Consider the following 27,367-nt stretch of genomic DNA (forward strand, 5'->3'; position numbering starts at 1 on the left):
CATCCAAAACATTTTTTTTTCCTTAAGGATGTTACTGGTTGAAAAAGCTGCATTTGGCCTCTCCTTCTCGAAGATACAATTTTAACAAACAATTGTCTCAGCCAAGTCTGGAAGACGACGTGCCATGCTCTTGATTAAGCCTTAAAGGGATTTGAACCTACTACTGCATGCAATCTGATCCACCTTCTTTCCCTGAAAGGACTCATCATAAACATACCAGTAACTAACATCTACTTGTGTGCTCCAAAGGCTCGATTTGGGGACCAAGTGGAAGTTGCATAAAAATCAAGACATGCTTGAATTTTGCCCATGACCAAAGCACACAGTGACCTCATCACATAAAGACACCTGGCAACAGCCATGAGTAGGTGAGCATGGAGGGACATGGTACAGGTGCACAGCTGGACCTGGTGGTCCCACCACAAAGCATAGAGAGACCAGAGAGTGCACTTGAACTTCAGGAAGTATTAGAAGAGTCAGGGTCACAAGTGAGCACACCTGGATCTTTGGCTCCTTTTGGGGGAGAAGTAGGAGAATTTCACTTTCCCTGCACACAGTATGTAAAGCTGATTTTGCCCCAAGGAAATGCAGAGGTCTGAGGCTCCCTTCCTTGCATAAGCTTCCATTATACTCAGTAACAGGGTAATCTAATGTCTGCTGAACTCTAAACTGAGCCTTGACTGAGACATAAATCATGGTTTAGCTTTCATACTTACCCTCCCTGTCCGATGACAGGTAGTATCTTCACATTTTGTTGTATGCTATCTCCGTTTTTCTTTTTCGCATAGTACATTCCTTGCCATTCCTGAAAAAATAATTCAAGTAGGAGGAAGTTCAGATAAAACAGGAATAGAAGCTGTAGGTTCATGCCTTCTTGCATTGAAAGCTCTCTTACTGTACAAAACCAGGCAGGACTGGTTACCCTCAAATTTCTCCCCTGGAACAAACCTGTAGGTCACTGTGCTGCTGCCAATGCATAGAGAACTTCCAGAGAGGCAGCCTGTGAGTGCCCTGATGGCAACACCTGGACCTCAGGTGCTGTGGGAATCAGACCACATATTCTCTTCAACATCCTACCTCGGTGGTATTGTGGGTCACTGGGGGGAGATCTGGCACAGAGCAAGAGCTCAGACCAGTCTCTGCCTGGAGCAGGAGTTCCCCCGAGGTTCTGGGAGTGCCATCAGGCTCTAACTGTGTGGGGCACCACCCTGCCCTGCCCAGGACCACACACCACATGGCTGGGACTGCTACACTGACCTGCCTGACTTTCTCTCTGCCTCTGTTGACTTGTCCCAGGACAGGAAGGTCAGTGCAAAACTGCTATCTGCTATGCCGACCTGACTGCCTTCACTTCTGGACAGCACTCTCTCTCTTGCAGAGTTGGGAAGTCCTGTCGCTGGTTATACATTAAATATATCTGTGAATAAAAGTGCTTTGATATCCTACTACATTATTTTCCATACTGTCAGTTTACCATCAAAAAGTACCAGAAATTTTTTCCTTTTTTTTTTTTTTTTTTGTTAAAGCAGAGGAGAGCCTAGCAGAATAGGTCCTGGATTCTGCCTCCCTGTAAAAGCAGTCTGGTTTTAGGATTGTCTACACATTTCCATCTCTAGAATAGCTGTTGGTGGCCTTTTTAAATAGGTGTGCATTTTGAGCTGGGCATCTAATAAATACCAAAGGATTAATAAATAATTGATTTCATATTGCACATTGACTTGATACAAACTGCTCATTGCAATTGCTGGTGCAATTGCCATATTTCAGTTGAGTTCAAGAGACTGCAGATCAGATCTTACAAACATGTGAAAATACCTTCATGAGGCAGATGATACATATTTATTTATGTGAGACTGACATACAGTCAAGTGAGGCTGATTTCACAGTCAGGTAGGCCAGGGCACAGGTACAGAGAGAAGAGTTATGCATTTATGTTGATGGAGCCAGCAAACAGACTCTAGCCCACAGAGAAATGCATGGTAACAGGCTGAACAGAAAAAAATATGAAAGGCTTTTCTGAGGATCTGTCAGAGAGAAGAACTGTGTATAACAAACTGTGAAGCGAGTGTTATATCTTCTCCTGTGAGCTGCTTGAGGAATACAAATGAAGATAAAGCAAGCATCACAAAATTCAATGCTCTCATAATTAAAATATTTATATCAATAGTCTCCTGACAACCAGGATGAGGTAGAGATGAGTAATTGATCTCTAACCCAGGCAATAAACCCAGGATGTACAAAAAGGGATGAAGTCATAACGTACAGACTGGATAATTCCCTCATTGAAAGTGCATCCTTCTCAAGACAGGTTATTCACTAATGTGTTCTTCCTAGTCAACAGATCGATTTTTTCAACTTGTGAATTTCTAAAACCTGTGAAACTGTGGCAGGAAATGTGTGAGGGAAAAGGTCAGTACAATTCTGAGAAATAGCAGGTCCAAGCCAAACTCCTGCTGGTAGGTAAAGTTCTCCCAGGGATGTTACTTAAATGTATTTTAAGAACACCATATGCTCTTCCCAGAGCCTCTGTCAGCAATCCAACAGAGAAGAGCTGCTTCCTAAGACGTGCTGTCAGTCAAGCTCATCGTTCTGTCTGCATTAGAGCCACACATGCCCTGTGATCAGTCCCTGCTCTATGGCATGGTGTGCTGGGATCAAACACAGAGTAAAAATTATTCACAGTAAAAAACCACACAGTTTCACCCTTTACAGAGTGATCAGTGCTCATGTTTCAAACTCCATTAAGAAGTCCAAGGCATGCATCTGCCCACTAAGCACTCATACATGCACAGTATGGAATCCCCCAATTCAGCCTTCCTTTTAGACTGGGGCTTCTTGCACAAGACAGCAAAGTTCAGCAAACTGCTTTTAGAAAACAGAGCAAACCAAAATAAACTCAAGGTGTCATGAAAACAATCTGTAAGAAAGTAAGGCTGAGTTAGGAAGCAATTGCCATAGACTTTTATCACAGACTGTGATTGCTCTCCCACCCACTTTGTAAAGACTGATATCTTGCAAACAGCTCCCAAGGAGTGAGGGGAATTGCATGTCTTGTCTGCTTTATCAATAGCTACACATCTCGCTTCAAAAAACGCAAAACTAAGATAAAGAGCTTTGTGTCAAACTGCAGAGATCAGAGGCAGCAAGAATTCTAGTCAGAATTGCACATTTCATCTTAATGGATGCAATTTGAATCATGGAACAGAAGAATGAAGAAAGCTCAAGTTTTTTTTTAAACTCCTCAAGTATGGATGGATGAACATGTCTTTCAATAACATTGACTTCTTGCAAATTACAGCCAGCTGTAGTAACAAAAAATGAACTTCCAGAGATATTGTTTTTGCTAAGACAAACAACATCCTGACCCAAGAATCCCTATGTACCATGCAATTAGCAATTTTTGAGTATAATGCCTATGAACTTTGGATATACTGAACTTGCCCACAGCACTATGTTTGTCAGCAAAAGAGGGGAAATGCTGCAAGAGTCCATCTTCCTAAAGTCCATTTAAAGATGAGAGGTAGATTTTATGCAGCTCACATTTTTCTAAGGACCGGAAAACCTTGCTTTCTATTATTTTTATTATTATATTACCATGTTTGTTCAAAACAGAAAAGCCAAACCTGTTGACAGGAGAATATCACAGTAGTGGACAGTTGGCTTTTTTGATATGCTGTAACCTAAAGCAGCCAATATAGGGCCAATTTTAGTGGGAAGGTAGTCTTCTAAATTTAGGATATAAAGAAATCACAAGACTGAAAGCAATGCACAGATCACATCAGAATGATCCAGATAAGTTAGGCACCTCTGTAACATCTTGACACAAATAATTTCAAAACTTCAAATATTTCAAAGGTTATTCCTCACAGTTAACCTCGACTTGCAACTACTTCCTGTAATAATTTTATTTGTAATTCATTTTTATATTAATATATTAATATTACACAGATTACATACTATGAAGTGTTCCAAAGGGAAACACAAAATATGTGTAAACAGAATATATCCACCTGAAACAGCTTAAACTGTTCCAGACAGACAGATAGGTAGTATTTCATTAGCCCCCACCATTGAAGTCGTACAGTCAGGAGTAAAATAAGTGCAAGGAAAGAGATGGATTAGGGTTAGATTTCCATCATTCATAGAGTAAAACATATTTTGTTATAAATGACATTTCTATCAGTCCACTAAAATATTAAAAAATTTATCACTTCATATCTTGAGAATTGACGTTGTGGATTTAAAACCTGACACATCCAATATATTTGAATTATAACTTAATAAATACTCTCTTCTAACATCAGTTTCGTATTACACTCATTTACTTTGAGATAATTTTGGTCAGGCAAGAGAGATGTGAAGCACCATAATCCAAGGTATTGTCTGTCACTGGGATCTCTTCCAACAGCCAATACGTGTAGAAATGAGCGACACATTCTCATTGAAATGCACATGGGATCTGCCCCCAGCCAGAGCACAGCTTTTGTTGATCAGTGCTTGTGTCAGCACCCTGATTTACAGAGTATGACTCACCACAACCTTGCAACCCTGTGTAGATGCACAGAGTGCCATGATTCACTTCAGCATCTCCCTGCTCTGTGCCAATAACGTGCTGCTTCCCCCTGGACAGCCTGGCCTGACTCAGGTCTGACTGTGGGCCATGACACACCACCCAACACACCAATTCCCAAATCTATTTGTGCAATCTCCATGATCTTCTTCCTATATGGTAGTGTGACATGTTCAATGGCATCAGAAGCATTTACACCTCATTGTAGAAATGCAGATGGGAGCTCCTAAACAGATCCTCACATACAGCCATAACACGCCCAAAGGAACATCATGGAGTACCAGGCAAACAGTAACATCTCTCTGTAAAGACCTCCCTTAAAGCCAGACCTTGCACAATCTTAGTGCAATGAACATTTCTAATGGAAATCCATTAGACATCTCCCATATCATTAGAGAATAAAACACACTGTCAGCTGGCAGCTGACACCTATCACTCTCAAGTGATATTGCAAATGTCTCTGGTATTTTTACATTCTGAACTTGCAAATCAGCTTCCACATGTCATACTTCAACATGGTACTTTTTTCATTTACATAGCACTGGATAACATGTGCATCCATCTCATTTCTCTTGTTTGCTACAAACAGCATAAATTGTAAAGAAACTCAGCAAGTCGCTTATTTTCATAAAACAAGTACCTCTTCCAAGTAAGAAAAGAGAAAGAAGCCCTTAAAAAACCTCCCATTTTTTACTTCCTGTTCTTGTTTTGAGTGAGAAAGTTGCAAATGCTACTTTTCTGTGAAGCTGCAAGTCACAACATGTCATCTCTGGACTGCAATAACTCTTACAGGTAGTAAATAATAAGTGATACGATGCCATTACTCACCTTTCCTATCTTTATGCAGGAATTAATAGTATCTAGGAAATCAGCTTTTTTTTCATTTATAGGCACTTCTGTTAATTCCTTTTCTATTAGTTCACCTATTTGATAGCCCATCATTGTTTCAAAAGCAGGATTGACGTACTGTGAAACAAAAACAAACACATACCCATTGAACAGTATACTTAAAGCACAACAGAAAATCCCTCTTTTCTGTTTGCTAAACCATGGGATCTCTTTCCCAGCTTGAAATAAATGTCAGCATGTACTACTCCTGAGAGAGATGCCCACATTTTTTAATTTGTGAAGCAAAACAGGAATGTCCGTGCCAGAATAGTTCTGTGGAGTGTGTGCCTGTGAGCAAAGAGAGGGAAATTTTGGAAACAGCTGAGTATTACACATTAACAGAGTTTAGACAGACAGCATAAATTCCTGAAAAATGGGTTCTGTCAGTTCTCAAACATATAAACCTCAAACCTACCTCTGTGTTCCTAAAAATCACAAATTTGATGGTGGGATACCATAGGAATATTAACCTTATGTATTAGCAAATTCATTGTCTTATTCTATGTAAGGGTCAACCATCACTATTTCCCTGTCCTGGCAAAGTCCAGCCAAGCAAACTGGAAGAAGTGGAATTTAATAAAGCACTTTCTCTCTGGAGTGAACGTTGCATTTCATTGCAGTTTTGTGGCCCTTGCCCAATAAAACTGAAGATTGTTACTGACAGCCCACACCTTCGTGACCCTCTCGCTTGCTGAGTTACAGGCACAGCTCCTGTCAAAACAGCATCTGAACACTTACAGTGTTTTAATATGAGAGAAATGCCCTCTGCTTCTAAAGGTTCCCCCTTAAAGGTTCCCCCCTAAAGGTTCCCCTCCATGTGCAAAAGCCCTGCCCGCTGGAGCTCCAGGACTCCTGCACATGTCGGTTCTCTCATACTCTGGGACTGTCAGCAGAGGGACAAAATTGGGTCTGAAAAAAACATATTTAAAACAACTTCAGGATGTGTTCTGTTATTTTTTTAAAAGGGACGAAGAAGGCACATCCTGAATTGAAATTGCCACTGTCAAGATTTGGGTCAAGAAGGTACAATTTATATGCACGTTATAATTCCCAGAGGCTTAGACTCAAGCTCTTTGCTGATAATAAAATTACTCTTCACTGCTTCATAGCTGGGGATGGAACTAACTCCTTTATAAAGATGATGGTTTTCAGAACTGCAAACCTAAGCACAATTTCTTTTCCCTATTTTAAAGACATTTCTAAGAGAGGATTACATTCAAAAACAGTTGGCCCAAGAATTCTGAGACATCAAACAGTATTAGGGAAAAAAAAAATTTACAATTATTTAAATAGAATATCCATTAGATTTTCAAGAGCATCAAATTAACATACAATATTTTTGGAAAAGAATGCATGCAAGCCAGTGGCTGCATTCATTCTTGATACAAAAGAATCAATCAAAAAATAAAAACAAGAGAGTAAATCCTTATTCATTCAGAAACAACAATCACCCTTAAAATTGACTTGATTTATGCAAGATACTTTAAATGGAGAAAATTCTACTCTACAGCTAAACTCACTTCAATCTTTTAGAACCATTAAGTTAGACTAGATTCTTGTGTTGTAAGTAAGAGTAAGTGTAATCATGGATTAAATAAAATACAGAGCAATTTTCTATATTTTTATAACTGGAACAAACCTGTATTACATGGTCTTCACTTGTGATCTCAATGGCTTCTTGACTTTTCTCTAATGCTGTAAATAATGAATTACATGCCCTGTAAACAAAAAAAAAACAAAACAAAGCATCTCATAAAATTTTATCCTCTTAAGTCTTCTTATATATGACAATAAAGTATTACAACTCCATACTGGATAATGTTGTACTTCAACAATTAATGTATTTTCTTCAGCTAACTGCCATTCTATAACTAACTATCATACATAAAATAAATACTCTATTAAGATGTGGCTGAATTGAAATTTTTTTGTTGATAATGTTTTTGGTAAAATTACCTTAGTTTGAACTGTGCCTGTACCTGTCCAAATTCCAGCTGAATCAACTCATTGTAACAGGCCATTCTACTAGAATTTTCTATATATCTCTGCAAATAAAAAGTTAGAAATATTTAATTAATACACATTTCCAAATTCAAGAGTATGAAGCTCTGTTTTCTTTTGCTTGATAAAGAACCAAAAAAAGGAGTAGACAGGCCAAAAATGAACATGCTGTGACACAAGCAACATGAGAAGACTATTTTTGGGACTAGTAAAACTTTTTAGGTTACTGCATTTTGAAAATGATCCTCATGGTAATGAGGTTCAACCAATCTGTTTATTCTCTGTGTTTGTTAGGAGGATCAATATATTTTTTAAAAATCTACTTTTACCTTTCATGCTACTTATTTAAAATAAAGTGAAAAAATTGTTGTCTCTCAAGGCATCAAAATCTGAGATTATTTTGAGTTTCTAATTGCTAATACTCCAAATTTTCTACATAGAAGAAAGCAAAATTTCCAGTCAAACACACCTACCATTGGATACAACTATTGATTTTGGGGCTTGTATAGCAATGACCTCAGTATCTTTCACGTTATTTTAACACTTCTCATATTTACCAGGCATGAGCCTGAATGATAAATCTTTGTTCATGCTAAACCAGCACAGAAGTGGATAGTTTGCAGGGAGGATTGATTATCAAAGGTAAGCCACCACATTAAGGTGCTAAACAAAATTTTCTGTGCTTTGCCATTAGCCCCATCTCCAAGGCTCTGATCCATAAGTAATTCATAACCTGTGTTGAATTACTTATGTGTCCCCTGGAATGACTCTTTAATTTAAATACCATTATCTTCAGGCTCTAGTATTTCCTGGACTGGGACCTTACTAGAAATAAGCAGAGGGGTGCAAATGGAATGTGATGGGACAGCAAAAAATCTGGTGAGCATGGAACCAAATATTCTGAATCACACTGTAAATCAGGCCCATTTCTGTTCCATTGTCAGCTGAATGCAATAAGGAATCCACTTAACTGATGCACTAATAAGTATCTTTTTAGCTTAGTTGGAACAGTTGCCAAGGAACAGATTCAATGTAATACTTTTCAAGTGCCTCCAAACAATAGATAATAGCATTTGACAGTGTCTGAAGCCTGTTTACAGATGTGAATTGGCATTTGATAGAAGAGATTTCCCACAGCACATTGTGCTGTTCATTGCAAGCTGCTCTCTGGCTCTGCCACAGTCACCAGTCATTTTTGTCCATGTCAACTTTTCAAGCAGAGCATCGTATATTTAATCTGAAATAAAGGTATAAAGCAGTAAAAAGTCTCAGCACCACTTCTTACGTTCCTGAGAATGGCCACCTACTCAGCATTATTCTAATTCTACTGGTGTACGGTGCTCAGAATTGGGACCTACAGGAATGAGCAGCATGAACAGGATCTACAGGTTGGATCACTGACACAAAAAGGAACTGAGCCAAACTTCTGGATAGTTTCTTGCATGAAAATTTTGAAATATCAGAGCAGCCTAGTACAATATTGCAACATACATACCCTTGTGAAGCCAGCAGAGATCAGGGGCAATATTGATGACTCTTCACGGTCAGTATGCCTTTGAAAAAAGAATAATAAAGTCAGAGATTATTTTTGTAATCAACTGAGGCCAAATTTCACAATCCATTTTCATACTTGTACCCCAGATGTCACACGTACTGCTAGACCTTTACAGGATCTAGGAATAAAATATATTTTTTGTGGTTTTTAATAAGCTTTCATCTTTGGCATGGAGAAGTCAAAATGTTATTTTCCTTTATGCATGTAAGGTGCCGCTTACACCACAAAAAACCTTGTGCTTCAAGGAAAACAATTAATGACCCAGGTTGTTGGACTATTCCTACTTTTTTTGGTACTGGATTCTTTATTGTTTATGCTGTCCTTAGTCAGAGATGCACTTGACAGTTAATACAGCCAAAGTTTTAAGAAATTCCCTGTCTGAGTGTACCAAATCCTAGATGGGCAACTCAAGATGTCTGAATGAGGACAGATTTGCTAGTGTTGCCTACCCAGTGCCTTCCAGTGGGTCACTTTGGGAGGACATATTCCTAAATGAACTACCTAAATAATTTTGAAAAACTTGGCTGTACTAAGTGTTAAAAGACACTCAATGTACGTGAATGTATGGCTGGAATCTGGAAGAAAGGCCACTATGTTAAGTTTCTGTAAATGAGCAGACTGAAGTTTTTATTTACACTTGAAGTTTCGGGTCTTGAAATGTTTAGTTATGGTCTTTTGTTTGCTAGAGATGGGGGTATATTTTTAATGGGGAATTTCAACACCTCATAATTAGTTTTCAGAATTTATGTTTTCTGAGAAATGGCTATTCCCAAAATTGTACTTTGAGGAAATTGTCTTCCAATTATTTCATTTCAGACTAAATATATTGATTCTTTTACATTATTTTATGATATATAAGTACTGTTTTCAGAGGAGGCGGATGGAAAAAGCATATGTAGTGCTTTACTGAGATGTCATAATATAGTTTGTCTTGCTTTTAGAACTTCTGTGGTCAGATGATACTTTGTACTGATCAAATTGTACTGATCAAATTGTTCTGTATCTTTTTTCACAACTTAGCAGGCCTCCTGTTTGTGCTGAGATTAATCATATTAAAAGGCAGATCAAGAAAGGTTCAAAATACAGATCTGTGAGACATTCTGTACAAGATGCTGCAGAAGTTGTTTGAAACATACTCTGAAAGCCTGCAAGGCTCAGGAGAGTGGAAAAAAACCCAAAACCCAAACCCAAAGTGAGACCTCCTTAGTAAAAGCAGAAATGAAAAAAAAAAATCCTGCCTTAATCCTGTGGTCGAAGATGGTGAAAACTCTATGTGGTATATAGTTATTACTAACCCAGTAAGAAGTTCTAATTCAAGTTTTTAATGTAGTATTTACTTTTAAAATGATAAGATTTACACTTTTGATCACACTTCAAAGTAAAGATATGAGTATTTACCTTTGTACTACACAAATAATGACTGTATTTTCTGAGGCTTTCGTGGTTCTGATAGACCTTTAAATAAAAAGCAAATAATTTAAATTTTTTTAAGTTCACATTTCAGAAATCATGACTTTACAGACTATTCACACAGTACTTTTCTTAAAATGTCTCTTTTAACTCATTTAACAACAAAACAAAAATCAAATCCCAAGCCTGCTGCTAAGAAAGGAGAATAAATTCAGCCATATCTGAGACTCCATGAACATAGATTATTCTAAAACTCAAATATTATCAGTGGGGGAACAGCAAAAATTCTCCACTCTGAAATGGCTTATAATGGACTTGTTTGAAGGACTTGGCCTCACTCATTTCAGGTGCATTTTCCTTTATTCTGGGACAGAATGGTAAACATGGGAGAAGGGGAACAGTGCTGATACCTAGAGTTTGCCTGACAAAGATCTTATCTAGTTCCTTCAGTGTAGCAAGAAGAGCCTTTGTCCCAGTGCCCTGGCCCCACCACACTCACCCAGGGTACATACCCTGACCCTGCCCTCCCACCCCACAGCCTGTTATTCAGTCTAGACACATTCCCAAGGGGTATTTCACTGGAAAGTCACTGAAGCAAGGCACCACTGCCTGTCAAGTCTCTGTGGAGAGACTCAGAAAAGCAAATCTTTTTCTCCTTTTTTCATACTTCACAGCAGTTTCTAAAAGTATTTTTGGAATCAGATTGCAACTTTACTCTTCATAACATATTTTCAAATGTTGTAGGTATGGAAACACACACACCAAATGTTGCCTGTTTGCAGCTGGGGTTGCTCAACAGCAAGTAACATTGCAAAAAAATCAGAACATTCATGAAGTGAATGTATGAACTGAATTGCTTGGTGATATATGCTATCTTTGCAGTTGATTTAGTGTGCAAACAAGGAACCAGGTATTTGGGAATAAAAAAAAACTAACAGAAGAAAAACAAACAAAAACCCCAACAGTTCACTATGGCCAGAAAATTTGTATGCTGTGGCTCCAAGCCAGATCGAGCTTCAGACACCCTAGCACACAACCAAAAATGCTGCTGCTATCAGATGTAAAGCACTGAGGTAATACTATTTGATGCTGTCAGTGCACACCTGTCCAGAAAAGTATATCAATGATCAATAGTTTATAAAAAGGTCATATAAAAGCAAAAAAACTTTGATGATGTGTTAACTATATTGCTAAGCATTAATTACACTGAAATGGTGTTTACCTGCATAACGCTTCTGCATCAAAGTATCTGGAATGCCTATGGTCAATAATGATAATGTCATGGTGTTTATCTAGAAAGCTTTCTAGTGCAGACTGAGGTGTCCTGGCAATGTTACATCGAAATCCAGCTTTCTCACACGCCCAACGGAACCCATTACTCTGGTCATCTTCCTCAGCAAACACTAAAAGTACCTGGGTTAAAGACAAACAGTGAAGAATTACAAACAAATCTTACATATACAGTATACAGATCCTGTAACTTTTGCCTATTCTTAACATGTTTTTTTAAAGCCACTTCCAAGGTTTAATCCTTAATCGGTTTTTAACAGAATTGCTTTCCACAGAGCACTGCTTTTTTATACTTGTCTGTATACAGAGGTTTTTCAAGTGGATAAAACAGTTTGCCAGAACCACGTATATCCACATGGGGAGAACAAGTTTGGAAAGTGTCTCTCTTGTCATTATCTACAAAGAGAGCTTAGGCAGCCAGTGGAGACCAGGTGCCTGCGTTTCAGACAGTGTACATGAACTAACAGCAAGTCCACTTCACTGAAACTGTCTCACATGCAACCATTTTCTTGGGGTTTATTTTTCTTGGATCATATTCCAGAAAAGGGATAAAAAGGCCATGTTTCATCTTGTGTGAATCAGTACTCAATGGTGCTTCCATAGCACGATGAAAAATGTGCTTTCCTTTTTATCTCATCCTAGTTCCCCAAAGTACTGGATGCTGCCCACTCTGTGGGGTTTCTGGAAATTACAGACAGGCTGGTCTAAATGAACTCAAGCCAGACTGAAATCATAAGTAGTACCTCTATATATGGAGTATGTCCCTGTGTGACTTCTACACAAAGCTTGCCATGGGATTTATATCACAGAAGGAGATTACCATAGTTGAAATCCAGAACTGGAAGTCAGATCTGTGAGCCAGTATTTGTTCTGTCCTAACTTGCTGTGTAATTGCCAATAACTAATCTCTCTGAGCCTTTTTAAAATCAATACAATACCTATATACTAAAAGTATGATAAAGCCCAATTCTTATGAAATGTATTCCAAATTCTAGGATTTAAAACAGTAGAGAAGATAAAGTCTGCTAAGGAGGACTCTTACTGATATGATTGTGCTTTGCATCAGGATAATGTTTTGCAGACAAAAACGTCTTTTGCCTAAAAGAATACAGCATGGTAGACTAAAGATCTGTGGTGTGTTGTTTTGGGGGATCACTCAGTACATGCAGCCTTTCAGGAAAGATGGACAAATAAACCAGCATTTGGTCTATTGTCCCAAGACAGCAATCTTTCAGTAACTTAATCAAGCCACACTTAGATATATGCTTCAGTCAGACAATAATATGGAGCACACGTAATTCACACCATATCCCACTGCTGTTTATCTTCCAGATGATTTTAGGAACTCCAGTGCTAGTTATACTTTGGACCAGGTTGGTGAAGTGTCTACCAGTAAATCTTAACATTTCCAGGTACTGCATATTTTTGTAAGACTAAAGGACTTTGTACTCGCTGAGTTCAGGTTCCTTTTATAGCAACCTGCAAAACTGTTTGCAAAAACATGTCATAGTTTGGGCTATATTTAGTGAAGTTAATTTACAACACTCCTTAAGAGGGGAAGAAAGGTTTTCAGCAATAGCACAAAAAGTCAGCAGATCTGAGCTGTATGATTGACTCTGGCACAAATGAGATGTTGCTCAACTTCTCCTTCCCTCACACCTGCCAGCTATATTACCAGGATAAACCAGCAGCACTTCAGAGTGGCCTATGACTGGGCAAAAGTGATAAAAGCATTAATAACAATACAGGAGGCAGAAATATTCAAGAAACGTTTCTTATTTACACTGGGGAAACAGCTGGATGAGGAGATTCTAAAATCTGATGTTGAATAACATTACTGTCTGTTTTGAAAATAGCTCAGAAAGATGTTGAACTGCAATTCTCGAAGACATTTTCACATTATTAGGTTCAGATGGCATTCACTGAGTTTTCTAATTACTGACTGAGGAATATCTTGGATGATTAATGGTTCAGTATGCCTTGGGATATGGGAGAATTTTCAAAGGAAGTCCAAAGGAGTCATGTATCTGCAAACCTCATACCCACCCCAGACAAATAAGGGGACAACTGACATAAGACCTTTATTAATAAAGAGACAAAGGAGGATTAATTAATGCCAGTCCGCAATGAACAGCAAAAAAACAAGCTCACTTCATATCTTCTGTAAAAATGTTACAAGTTTTGCTGATAATTCTGTTATAATAGACCTTGACAGAATATCTGGCTTAGTATCAATTTGATGAGATTTTGATTAAGAATTGACTACCAGTAAAATACAAAAAGAGGCACTCACTAAATTGATTACAAGCTAACTGATAGCAAAGAATAGATAGCTCTATTTTTATGAGCTGACTGATGGTTGGAGAAAACAGGCAGGGTTTTTAGGATATCACATAGAATGTCAAGATAAAAATCTGTTATGTGCACATTATCACTTGATAAAAATGCTCTGTGAAGATCTCTGTACCCTGAAAAATTCCAGTCATAAATTTTAAGCTAACATCTGTGATGTTTTAGAAATCAAGACTTCAATTTGAACTGCTGTGTTACCTGAAGTTGATCTTGATGAAGTCTCATAGGGCCAAACTGCACATCTGTTACTGGTGCCTAAAAGAAATAAGAAGGGATCTTATTAATGCATTACACTAAGAAGAAAGAAAAATTATCTCTGTTAGAGAAGACACTTCTTATCTACTACTGTCTCAGGGATATATTGTTACCATAATGATGCTGTTTCTTCATGAGAATCTTACTCTGGTTTTGTAAATTTATATGCTAAGTTGTATTAATAGAAATCAACAAGCTAGTGCTTAATTATTTTCTTAATTATTGTTATTTTAAACATAAAGTAATGGATTAGTCATGAAAGTCTGATAGGCATTGTTATTTTTCTGTATCCTCTGTATCAGTCCAACTGTTCTGCATAACATGGAAATGTTTAAAAATTCCATCTTTTAAAGTCCAAAAAAGCATTAAATCTCCAGGAGAAAAGCAAAAATATGTAATTTTGCCCTTAGAATTTCACATGGAACAGGTGCCCAAGGGTGCTAAAAAACCACAAAAATTTCATTTCTCCAACAGCATTTTTCCACATTCTCTCCTTCCCACCCAGTGCCTCCAGAGATGGTTCCAGAATTCAGATACTTGTACTTGACAAAGCAATGCAGCTTTGCCTTGAAAAACCCTGCAAAAACACTGTCATATGTCATGCTTTCTACATGTCAGTGATTCCCACATTAGGTTCTGATCAAGTAACACAGGCAAAGAGTTTAGCACGAACTGAGCTGGGATCTTTCCCCCTCAAGTGTCCCTTCATGGAAAGGAGGGCAATGATGAGAAGTGCTGTTTATCACAACTGCTTCTCTTTTATATCATTAATCATTAATTCAAGCTTGAATGACTCTTCAAGTGGTATAGGACAGACTTTCTAAAGTACTTAAACACATAAATACAGAGGGAGACTGTAATAGGATTACACGGGGTTGGTTCTTTGGGAATTCCCACAAGGCAAATATCAGCACTTTCAACGTGCTTAAATATTTTTCACCTCTTGTCCCAGAAATGAAAACTAAAAAGCAGGAATAGCAATGTTCCCAATTCAAAATAGGAAACAGAGACCAATCAATGGTCCTTGGAGTCACACAAACTCTTCAGAAGTAACTGGACAAAGAAAGTAGAAGAAAACAATTTTTGGCAATGCAGTAAACAGAAGACATCTCTGGATTCAAATGTGCAAAGAAAAGAGCTGTTGAGCACAAAGGTGGCATTTTTACATTGTTCTTTTTCAATATTAAAACCACACTTGAAGATCAGATTTATTGCTTTACAGCCTGGAATTTTTCCATTAAATAATTTTAAAGAATCATCAGCACATCCCACAGAAAAACCTTTTAGAATTGCACGCTCCATTTTTTCTATGACCTTACTGCTCCATTGCTCAGCCCTCAGAGTTTCTCATGTGTGATTTTACTTATTTATCAACTTGGAAGTCATCACTGCAACATTAAATAAGCAAGAAACACGAGTCAAGGAAAAATGGCAACCTAGTGCCTGCAAAAAAAGCCAGGAACAAGTGTTTGTCTGTCTTGTTTAAGAGGGCCTTTAAGAGCTGATGTTAAAATGACATGGAGGAGTTTCAGATTTACTCAGTCATTCTGGTCAGATTGGATTAGTTTAAATATTCTCCAGTCTTTTTTTCTAATTTTGAGACTAAAAATCTCTCTTCAGTTGGAAAACTCAAGATGCTTTATTCTCCCTTGTGGCCCATCATCTAATTACTCAAAATCCACACTAGAAAACAGCAAATACTTTTGCTGATAATGCACACAGCAGGAGGAAATCCATCTCTTTCCACCAGGGTTATTGGTTTTATAGCACTGACAGTAGTAACTACTTGTCTGAATCAGTAAATCAGCAGAGATGCCTGAAGGACATGGAGAGAGAACATGTAAGACATGCCTTTTTACAGTCACTTCTCTGTCCATAACTGTACTTCAAATCAAATCTTGACACATTTTTTTGTACACTCCAACTGCCAGCATAAAACATCAAGTGTTTCCAGTGTCACTGAATGATGGGCCTGAGATGAACTTCACTAGCATCTGAGGGGATGCAAAACCCCATCTACCAGGGTAGTGTACACTTGGACTATCAGTCCCAGTCCAAGGGGAATTTTAACAGATGAGATAAAGCCAGTATTGTCAGTTACTGTTTCTCAGATGCTTCTTTTAAAAAGTTTGTGAATGAATAGTCATCAAAGTATTTAAAGGACTGAGCCTGAAAACCACTTTTCTGCCAGAAATCTGTGGCTATTGCAGCACTGAAAGTACCTGTCTATACACCATTTAAGCTTAAATCACAAGAACTGCCCAAATGAGATAAATTGTCTTGTTACACATTAACTTGCTGTCCTGAGTAAAAGAAAAACCCCTTCTGCATATCAGCTGGAAAATTCTGGTGAACTCCAGTTAATTCTTAATCCTGTTGAAATCTGTTCAAATAACTTGATTAATCATTTCAACTTTTTGTGTGCTGCTGGTAGCACTGAGAAGTAACATGGTGATTAAGTACTGTGTCAAAAATCAAGGCTTCAGCAAGGATTAGCAGAAACTCTCAACTACTGGTGAACTAAATGAGCTTCAAAAATACCTCTAATGCTGCAAGCTTATAACAAAACCAAACCAGTCAAAGCTCACATATACAGTAACTGCACAAAAACATCTTTATTCACTCACACCTTTTTCTATTTCTTCCTTGAAATTTCTTTCCTAGTTGAAAAACAAAAGCCCGAGTACATTTCCAGATTGGCAGACACGACTTGCACATGTGACAGCCTTCCAGGCAGGCACAGATTGGTAAGAAAGGGTATGAGAAGACAGAGGTAGAACTAGTTATAGATTCCTGGAATTGACTGTGATAGGGCTGGGTCTGTTGCCAAAGAGCTGCTGACGCAAACCTAAGTGTACAGCATATGTGACTGTGGCTACTTCAAATGCTTACACACAGCAATTGCAGCCCTTTTACATTCTCTGACCCGCTGAACTACTGCTGGTAGCACTTATTTTCCCTCAAATTTGCCTGTCTGGTTTGAACACTGTAGTTTCTGTCCTGTGGAACGAGTCCTGGCCCCGGCACAAAGCAAGATCCATCCCAAGGCAATGGCATCAGCCACGTGTGATTGACAGCTGTCAGCAGGGAGGTCATCTACTGACTGCTGAGAGCAGCTTAAGACTCCCCAGAAATTATCTGTGTTGTAGCAGCCAAGTTGCAAACACTGAAATTGTTGATAGAAATAGTTCATGTTTCCAATGTCCTGAGAAAAGTGAATGTTTGGTAAATAAAAACAAGTGAAATAAGCTTTAAAAACACAGACCCAAACAACTGTGACTGATCTGATTAAAGTACAACAAACTCAATGTTGACCTGATATAACCTGGTAAAGTACTTCTTGCTATGAGTCATTCTTCGTATTTTACCAGAACAGAGTCTACAGGAATGGGGTTTTTAATTCTTCCTACAGCTAGAAAAACTTTAACTGAATTTGCTCAATGAGTAAATGCAGAAAGAAATAAAGGGTGGATATAAAGACAGCTTGATTCACATGCTCCCTGCGGTGATAAACTGCCTGCCTGGCATGTGGGACACATCAAAGCAGCCCACAGGTCTCCTATTTGCTAGAGATCTCATATCTTGGTTTTCTCCAAAATGTCTCTTACCATGACCGACTGGAGAGGAGAGCAAACCTCCTAAAATTTTGGGCAGAGTCAGCCCCAAAAAAATCCTCTGGCTATTAACTTCCATGCAATACTCCTGCTATGGGGGGGCAAACACATTCCATCTGGAGGCGGACCTTCTTCAGACACTTCTCTTTGTGGGATGTTTTAAAGCACGCACAGCCCAGGGTAACCCTCTGCTGCAGCATCACCCACTCATGAGAAGGGCTGGCAGGGAGCTGCTGGCATCCTGAGGAATATTGTCTGAAATCCACAACTGCTCCATCACTTCCCTTCTGCCACAGATGGCGCTGCACAGATGACAGGAGCGACTCTTCCTCTGGGCATGGAATCACCGTGCACAGCCCCGGCCTCCTGCTGGTATCCCTCCCTAAAGGGCAGCTGGGAGCACTTCTGCTCCTGCTGCTCTTCTCACCTTTCCCAGGTCAGCACTTGCTGGAGGAAATGAACAGCTTATTTCTCCTGCAACTGACTTGAACAAAGAGGTGACATAAACTTTTGCTGAATGGATTGCAGATGGAAACTGCTGCTGTAGGGTTAATATGAGCATTCAGCTCTCAGTAGAGAATTTCTGTCAGCAGGGTAACACTAAGTAACTGCCTCTTCAAATGAAGACTTCAACCTCAAGGCTCTGACTCATTGTAATATATGGCACAGATAACTACAATGATTAGACATATTGACTTCATTGCTGGTCTTATTGGACTACAGTTCACAAAATTCATCATTTTACTCAGATGAATATTTTAAGGCATCACCAAAAATTCTTATCTAATTGTAAAATACATACTTAAATTTTCTATATATAGTAGATATGTGATACAGATCTGCATGAGTTGACTCATCAATAAGATTTGACATGAATAAGATATGCTGGGAGCCACAGAGTTGTTAGCATAAACTGAATATTGATAATTCTAAGAAAAACAAAGAGATTCGTTTTACAAAGGAAAAAATACGCTTTCTCTTAACTTGCCATTTTAAGCACAGATTTATCACCCCAGAAAATGAAAGCCCAAATCATAGATTTATACCATACCTTAAACTTTAATTGATTCAGGTTCTATTGCCTGAAGAAATTTGAATTTTGCATGATAATACACTTTCTTGGAAACCTTAGCCAAATCCTTCTGGATGCTGAAAGCTGGGAAATAACCCACTCCCTATAAACTGGTATGACAAGGTCCAGGATCTTGTCCACTCAGGTCATATCAGGGGGGTGCTCTGTCTCAACAGAGAAGGGCTTTGTGACTTGGTGTGGCTCTCATTTCTGGGCAATATAGTCTTCATATTCAGGATCAGCTTTTCACAATTCACATTTTAATTTGCTTATAGTAACCTTTAGCACTTTCTGAAATACATGAATACTAATCCAATCTATGGTCATTTACCTATTTTTTTCTCTGGGGAAATCTATCTAAGTAGATCATTTAAGAGTTAGCTGCCTATTTTCCATGCGCTTTCTGCGAGACACTGAGCATCACTGTTCATGTCTTCCTTGCAAACTTTGCTAGCACTCTGCTGTTACAAACTCAGTTTTGGTACAAGTAACATAAAATGCTGTCTGAGCAGATCTTCCGAGCGGGCACAACTGTTTAGAACATAAAATGAATTATATAGTCGACAGATTGAATTCTGACCTGGTTAGCAACAGTGAAATTCAGAGTAATTCCACCAAATACAAAGAATATATCCTGGATTTACTTCAGTGTAAACAAACTGGGAGTCTGGCTCTATGCAGCTCCTTCTTTTGTTCTTTGGAGGCCACAACAGTTTGAATAAAGAATAAGAGAGAATAAAGAGTCCAAGGTTTCTGCCTTTGCTCAACAGATTCAAGGACAAAGGTAAGCCTGGCTTTCAAAGACCATATGCTGTACGGAGTCAGTTTATTCTTTGCCACAATACAAAGACATGAGTTCGGAAAAGCAATTAAAATTTACCAAAACCTCAACCTAGGTGAAACCTGTTAATTCCAGCCCTTGATTTTTTTTCTATTTCTGTTCCATAAAAGATGTAGACAAATGTCACAGACTCTGAATTCATATAATGTAGCATTTTGACTCAGTGCTTTGATAAAATCTAGCGTTTAGATTAGTCTAAATCAGGTTCCCACTGATGCATCTCTCTCAACAAAACAATATAGATTTAGATTTATATTACAAGATACAGAACACCTGAGGTTTTATTCTGGTATCATTTTCCTTTTATCTATTTTCTCTTTCAGATTGATTCCTGGAAGAATTACTTACAGTGCTGCCATATAACGATACAGCAGACAGTAAGTGATGGGGTAACATACCCTCTGTTTTTTTAATCTGTCTCTTAAGTTTTAGTACCTGCTGTGAACCAGTTTTACATAAATGAGAGCAAAACTCTGACCTCTGATTCACATCATTAACAACACACAACTTGGACACCTTCAGGTTTTTGTGAGAACAGAAGTTTTATTGAGTGTAACGAGTCATCAGAGCTCTCACACCAATCAGGCTGCCAGCCCTTCAGCCACATGACCCACTCTATTGCCGATGTCCTGACAACACCTCTACCACTCCCAAAATCCAGCCCCACTTCCACTGCTCAGCCTTGAGGCAAGTTTTGTGTTAATCCAGGTCCTGAGGAAGCCACCAAGGAGATCTACAGAGATCTACAGCCTGGTGGGACAGGGACTGCTTCACTGGAGTGGCAGCACACAGGGCTGAACACCAGGGCTAACCCAGCTCCGCCAGGACTCTCCTGGGCACGGGGAGGACCCTGCTGATTTTTGGCTACATGTTCGGCTTACCACACATGCCAACCACTATTATATATGTTTGTTTGTTTGTTTGTATTCTGGGCCTGGTTCCCCATTGCATTTCCTCAGTGCCATTGCACTACAGTAAGTGAAGCCAAGTTAGAAGAGAACTGCAGCAACGCTGTTGGGAAATTGCACTCACTGCCTTCTCACACACTTTAGACACAACCAAGAACTGCTTTGTACAGTTTATAAATTCTCCCCTTATTCTTTACAGGAAACTTTGGTTATCAAGCTGCAAGCATGGCGCATGCAAAAGTAAATCATTCTGTTCAGTTGGAAATAATTAACGATGTTGGCCCAAAGTGACTCGTATTATTATCTGCAGTGCGGTAAGGCCTCGGTGGCCTCTGGCCCAGACGAGTGTCCCACTGTGGTCACATTGTACAATGACAGTAGAAAAAGTCCAGTCAGCAGTCCCTGCCTCTAGTAAAGGTCAGAACTTTTACACAGAACATGCTGATAATTTGGGAGACTTTCCTAGCTCCTGATAGGGTATTGAAGTGATAAAATAAATGTCATTATCTCTTAGCATGCCTATGGAACTATTACACAGATCTGCAAACTTGAAAGGGGAGGAAATGGTTGCTGGTTCCATTTTTAAATTCAGAGGAACTGAGGCACTGCGGGAGAGAGACAGTCCCAGCACACCAGGCACCAGCAATATCGGGACCACTGGATAATGGCTGGTACCTGGAAAACACTCACTCATTTCTGAAATTCAAAATGATGTTGCTGATAATTCAAACACAAGTTATATCACATCTTGGTAACCACAGCATTCTTGTAGGTTTCTAAGGTAAGCAGACACAACTCCAGCAAAGCAACTCTCCAAATCTCACACTGTGTACTTCCACAAGAGTCCTCACTCTCAGTGAACAGCACACCCAAAACGGACAGAATGTATCACAGACAAGTCAGAAGAAGAAAGTCATTTACTTGTCAATCCACACTGACTTTTTCTGTCCAATGAGAACAAAGTTGAATGGAAACCAGTCCTCATATCAAAAGCTATTCAAATCCAGCAGGTTATATTTCCTGCAGCATCTTCCTAATTCAGAGATCCCTTTTACACCTGTATGTTATGCACAAGTACACAGTACTTGAAATTTCATCTATTCCTCTGTTTAGAGGAGAAAAAATGTGAATTATACACTCCACAACAACCCTGGAAATGTGAATAACCTTAATACTGATCTGTGCCTCACGGTCATCATTTTGCCAAATGTTATTATGACCAGCTAGCACAGAATTTAAAATGCCCTAAGTCTTCACAATCTTAAGATTTGAGATGGCTCACTGGGGTCTTCATTAAGGTCCTCACTTTCTGACTGAAAGTTTTTGCAGGAACTTCTCCATTCAGGCCAAATATTCGCAGAACTTTGGAGGCTGAGAGGTCTCCCCATGTGGAATCCCTGGGCTGCTCACTATAGCCAAATATTTCTGTGTGGTGAGGGCATGCTGTGAAGCATCTGCAGTTATATCCTGCACTAAGAGAAAAACAGCGGCTTAAATGATCTGGCTTGTACTTTAGAAGAATTTTTTAAACCCTATAATAATGGTTTTCTATACATAGATTGCAGAGATGGATGCCTTTATCAACGCGAAAAAAAAAAAAGCAGTATGAACATTTTCAGCTGTTCAAACAGGAATAGAATGTGCAACATGCAGAAACTGAATTGTTTCAGATGAAAAAAAGAGTTCATCTTTAAGGCACTAGCACCTAATTCAAGGGTCAGATGGAACACCCTGCACTTCAGAGCAAATGCCCCCCGAAGTCAGGCATCCTTGGTATTTTGGGGTTACGTGCAAATAAGGGCTGTGATTGCCTCTGCGTACCATGGTACCTCATGGGCAGCTGAACAGCACATCTGTGTGGATATTACCACTCTGAGTTTAAGCAGCTCTTCCCTTGTACTCCAACAAATCTGAAACTGCTCTGCTTCCCCCTCGGCAATCAGGATCAGCCACATTCTACCTCACAAAATCCTTTAATGGCAGCCACATACAAACAATGTGCCAAGCAATTCCCAGAAGGCTGAGAGACCTACTTCCTTTCCGCTTTTCCCCCCAGCTGACACAAGTCTGGTTACTCCACTGGCTAGGAGAGCTCTGGGGACCAACTCACTCCTCATATGTCAGCATTGATATAAAAGTTTCAGTGTGCTGTCCTCTCTCATCTGCTGGCAGAAATAACTTTTACCCAGATACCAAGGCTAGCCAAGTCAGAGAAGAAATTGGTCTTTAAGTCTTGCAAGTCATCAGCCAAGATGCATTTAAAATCAGAGTATTAAATATGCTGGGGTTTGCATAACTCCAAACAAATAAATACAGCCTTTGCCTTTACCAACATCTTTGTCTAACGGAAAAGGAACTTCTCACTCGCCTGCTGCCACCTCAGGTGTATTAATTTTGCAGGCAGGCTGTGGCTGACTTTCCATCCCCCCAACTTGAGCACACGCTTTAGTACAAATACTACATTCTTCTGGCCCTGAGGGAAATTCTTCCTGCCTGCATTTTAACAGTTGAGCTGCATGGCACTCTGGGAGACTTATATATGGCACAGTAGTTCTATTGTTTAATATTATTAAAACTGCTTGCTCTCTTGTGATTCTGCAAGATCCTGGAGTGTAGTAGTTAAGTGCTAATCTGTTTCATATCTATCAGCTAGTTCTCTTCTTTCTGGTGGATACCACTTGCTAGTTTTATTTTAGAGATTATTACAGACGCATCTGAATACAATCATTATCAGTTTTTGTTTTTTCCCTTATGCATATGAATTTCAGTGACAGTTTTCCCTGAAACATCTGGATTTGAACAGATTCAGCTGACTAAAAGGAAGTTCCAGTCTATCAGGAAGTTTTTCAATTACTTTATGTCAGACAAACTTTTCATGGCTTGGATCTATCAACACTGCAATCGTCACAAACAGAACAAGCAAAGCAAGAGAGTACAGCACAAAAGTAGCATAAACCAATCAGTGGATCTGATAGACTTCCTAGAAGATCTCTATTTTGTTCTAAACCTCCATTTGTAAAGGAACAAACTTGCTTTTTCTATTGTCATTAATAACCTATTGTTTGCATAGACACAGTTCAGGCTTTAGTGACCATAGTAATTTTTTCTACCTGCTGCCATCCATTATCATAACAGGAGACATTTCCCAAGCAATGTCAAAGAGCCTGCAGCAAACTGCTGTCAGACCACAGCTGGGCAGGCAGCAAGCTGAGATCACCCCTCCTGACCTGCTGAGAACTGCACAGGAGCTCCTGTGATTGCTGCTTTACCTTACAAATCTCCAGCCTTTGCATAAATTGGCATCCTGGTTGTTTAGTTCTCCAAGACTGGAAGGTGACAGTATGGAGGTGCCTCCTTCTCCTCCTTCTTCCCCACTCTCCCAGCCATTTGCCACGCACCACACCCTCACACAGATTACTGAGGTGTCTGTGAACCTGCTGTGGTCCAAAAGGTGTGCTCTGCCTACCTCACGGATGCACAAACTCAGCTGTGCTCCATCCAGTGCCCTGCCTGGGAGCTGCTCTGAACGACAGCAAAGGTACTGTCTCAGATGTAATTTTGCAGGTAGAATAAATGTGAAGTCAGTGGGACAGCAGCCAGTACAGTGAAGGAGAAGTGTTCCATACTGATAATAAAAATATCGGTATTTTTTTCTGTTGAATACATGTTTCTCAGGCTGAGTGTAACTGTCTGCTGATATTTGAGAAAACCAAAAGAGAAGTTCTTGGCAGACAAACCTTTTCTAAACAGAGAACTTTGTCTCCAACACATGAAGACTTGAGACTGCAGGCATATTCAAGGCATCTTTTTTAAAAAAATGAGGAAATTCACAGTAGTACATCCTTTTTTCAGTGTAAGGTTTAGCACTAATTTTCCTTGTTCTCAGCAATAGCCAATCCAACAGGGTTTATGATAAGGAGGAAGACAAGCAACTAGATTAAAGAGTCCTGGGGATCCCTTTTTTTTTGACCACTAGGAACTCTGCTGGCTGAGGGGATGAGTGATTGGCTTCTTCTAATATAGATGCCTCTTCATTTCTGAGGACCTACAGGGTAGTTTGAAACGTGACACTGGTTTTCTGCTTGACTCTGGTTCAGTAACACTCAGTGCTTCTGCCAGCCCACAGGGCTCGTTAAATATTACACACTTGGTAGATGGGTTCTCTCTTTTTTTTTCCTTGAGTAGAATAGAACCTTTTTACAGTTATGCCAATACCCCTAAACTCTTCATGTCTTTAATGAAGTGGGATTTTCATTATAATCAGAACTGCAATTAAGTAGAACTTGATGCAGCAAAGCAATTTTTCATTCTTGTTCTCTTGTAAACAGAATTTCACTCTATCTGGATTTGTGGTAGGCACACTCCATTTATTTAATTTAAATGAAAATAAAACTGTGTAATTATACCATTATCTTTGACACAAAGCAATGTCTGCACATTCTGCCTATGAGAAGCATTTCCTTTACAAAAGAACTACTGGATATGCCAAAGAAGACACTGCTGGTATAAAACAAATTATTAGAGAGCACGATTTTCTCCCTAGAAATGCACAAGCAACCAATATGTTACCATCTCCTAGTAAAGTTTCACAGGACTAAAGCTGTGGCAACCGAGGTCTCAGCAGAGCAGTCTCCCACAAGGCAGCTCTTTCATAAACAACCCATCATCAAATCAAGGAAGCCCACAAAGCACTCTGATACTGTAGTCCTTAACTGGGAAACAAATTCAGCTGGGTATCAAATATCCACTTGAGATGAAATCCTGCCCTCAGTGAAGTTCATTGACATCGATACTGTCCAAATATACTCTCTCCAGGTACCATGTCTGCATTTCTCAAATAAAGTACAAGGGCCATAATTATGCAGGTAATGATCTATAGATGTTGAACAGCCTTATATAAATTATTCAACCTTGAGATTTCCAGGAAAGAGAGACATCAACTGGAGATACTCCCATCAGATACTTTCACAAGTTATATGACGTCAGTGAAACTGTCACAGAGTCTTGCTGCAGTTACAAAATTTGGAGAAAGATCTGTAACATGCAGGGGGGGTTAGAAGAGAAGATGCGAAAACACTGAATAAATCTATAATGTGAACATGTGCATTCACCTGCAAACTGCATAGATGGTTAACTGCTGCATAAAACCATGTATACATCTGAGCACTCAGCCAGCAGTGGTTAAAATGTACATTTACTTGAGCAAATGTGGACTTTTCATGTGTCATTTGAACACATATTTTAAAATGGTGCTTGTCTTCCCTTTAATATGGGCAAAATGTCAGAAAATTTTTTGTCAAAAGCTTTATCAGACTCCTCAGGCTCCAAGTCCTCAGACCCTTGGGTGGGCCCTTCCATAAGGGCTGTCTGAACACCAGCACTGTGTATGACCTTCAAGATGACCAGGTTCTCTGCTTCTCCCAGCAAGGACTGCAAAATGTGAGCAGAGCTGACACTAGCACAGCAAAACAACTTCTCAAATATTAGGATCACCAGGTACCTACCACTTTCTGCACAATTTTATTGACACCTAAATCTATCTGGCTCATCTAAAAAGATGCATTGCAGCTGTGAGTGGCACAATTGTTTAACAACAGGAATCAGTGCTGGAGCTGTGCACAGATGGCTATTCTGTCACATGACACAGAGCTCCAAGTAGCACCATTCAGTCAGGCAGCAACATCCTCATTCCACATAGATAACAGTGATGAACTAGAAGGAGCAATAGGAAAGAAAGAGGCTCCACCTAGTCATTATATAATGAAACAGTGTCAATCTATGCTAAAAATGCTCATGATTATCTGCAAGGAAAACTGGTATCTATCCAAAATCAATCTCCCTCAAGATACAAGGTCTGTTATCTAACGAGGTGGAAGCTCATTTAATCTGTTTTGCAACTATCCAAAATATGTTTCTCACTCTGCTGGTTTTTCTAAGAAAGGATGCAGTGGGCCTGGGCCTTCTGCTGCAAGTGCAAAAGTTTTATGCCAAAGAACAAACAAGAGAAAATAGACATTAAAGTCCTGTCTGGCAATACCATTAATAAGTTCAGAGTCACCATTTCCTTCTTCCTCCCCTGCACCAAGTGTTTCTTCCCAGACAGTGATCCAGACTGCTGATAGCTCTGCCAGGGAGCTTTTACCAGAAATTTTAGCAGGAAATGTTAATTTGCAAGCCTCAGTGTCCTCCCTTGGGGAGGATGGACGCTGTATCTGCACAACCAAACTGTGGGGACTCAGAGCTTCTCAGACCTGCCTGCAACACGCAAAAGAGAAACTCCTCTGTATCTCTAGCAAAGCTGAGTAAAAAAACCAACTGTACTCATTTATTTTCTTTTGCCTTTTCCCCCCAAGCAATGAAATACTAGAAGAACATCCAAAGCAAACAGAGAAATTCTATTAATGAAATATCCAATTTAGTGTAGTTTCATGGCCTGACTCTGAGCTCAGCCAGACTTCTAGGACACAAACCCAAAATCTAGATGGAAATTTGTAGGACTAGAATAAAACAAAACTACTGCTGTGTGTAAGAATTACACTGCATTTCTATAAACCTGTTTAATGGGAGAGAGAGGCTGTGTGAAGCAGTAAATACAACACACACATTAGAAA

General features: G+C 39.2%; 1 protein-coding gene across 7 annotated transcripts in view; it reads right to left on the reverse strand.

Moving 5' to 3' along the window:
* The window catches only part of PDE8A (phosphodiesterase 8A), a 142,900-nt gene that overhangs the window by 19,859 nt on the left and 95,674 nt on the right, over positions 1–27,367 (reverse strand). For all 7 annotated transcript variants that reach the window (XM_032699990.1, XM_032699991.1, XM_032699988.1 and 4 more), the window contains 8 exons: positions 14,265–14,321; positions 11,647–11,837; positions 10,413–10,469; positions 8,955–9,012; positions 7,415–7,503; positions 7,098–7,176; positions 5,399–5,536; positions 717–805 (listed from right to left, as the gene is read on the reverse strand). In XM_032699990.1, the coding sequence (XP_032555881.1) occupies positions 717–805; positions 5,399–5,536; positions 7,098–7,176; positions 7,415–7,503; positions 8,955–9,012; positions 10,413–10,469; positions 11,647–11,837; positions 14,265–14,321 (758 nt within the window). The remainder of the gene's footprint in view (positions 1–716; positions 806–5,398; positions 5,537–7,097; positions 7,177–7,414; positions 7,504–8,954; positions 9,013–10,412; positions 10,470–11,646; positions 11,838–14,264; positions 14,322–27,367) is intronic.

Source organism: Chiroxiphia lanceolata, chromosome 12 (assembly GCF_009829145.1).
Source record: "Chiroxiphia lanceolata isolate bChiLan1 chromosome 12, bChiLan1.pri, whole genome shotgun sequence".
NCBI classification, from domain to species: Eukaryota; Metazoa; Chordata; class Aves; order Passeriformes; family Pipridae; genus Chiroxiphia; species Chiroxiphia lanceolata.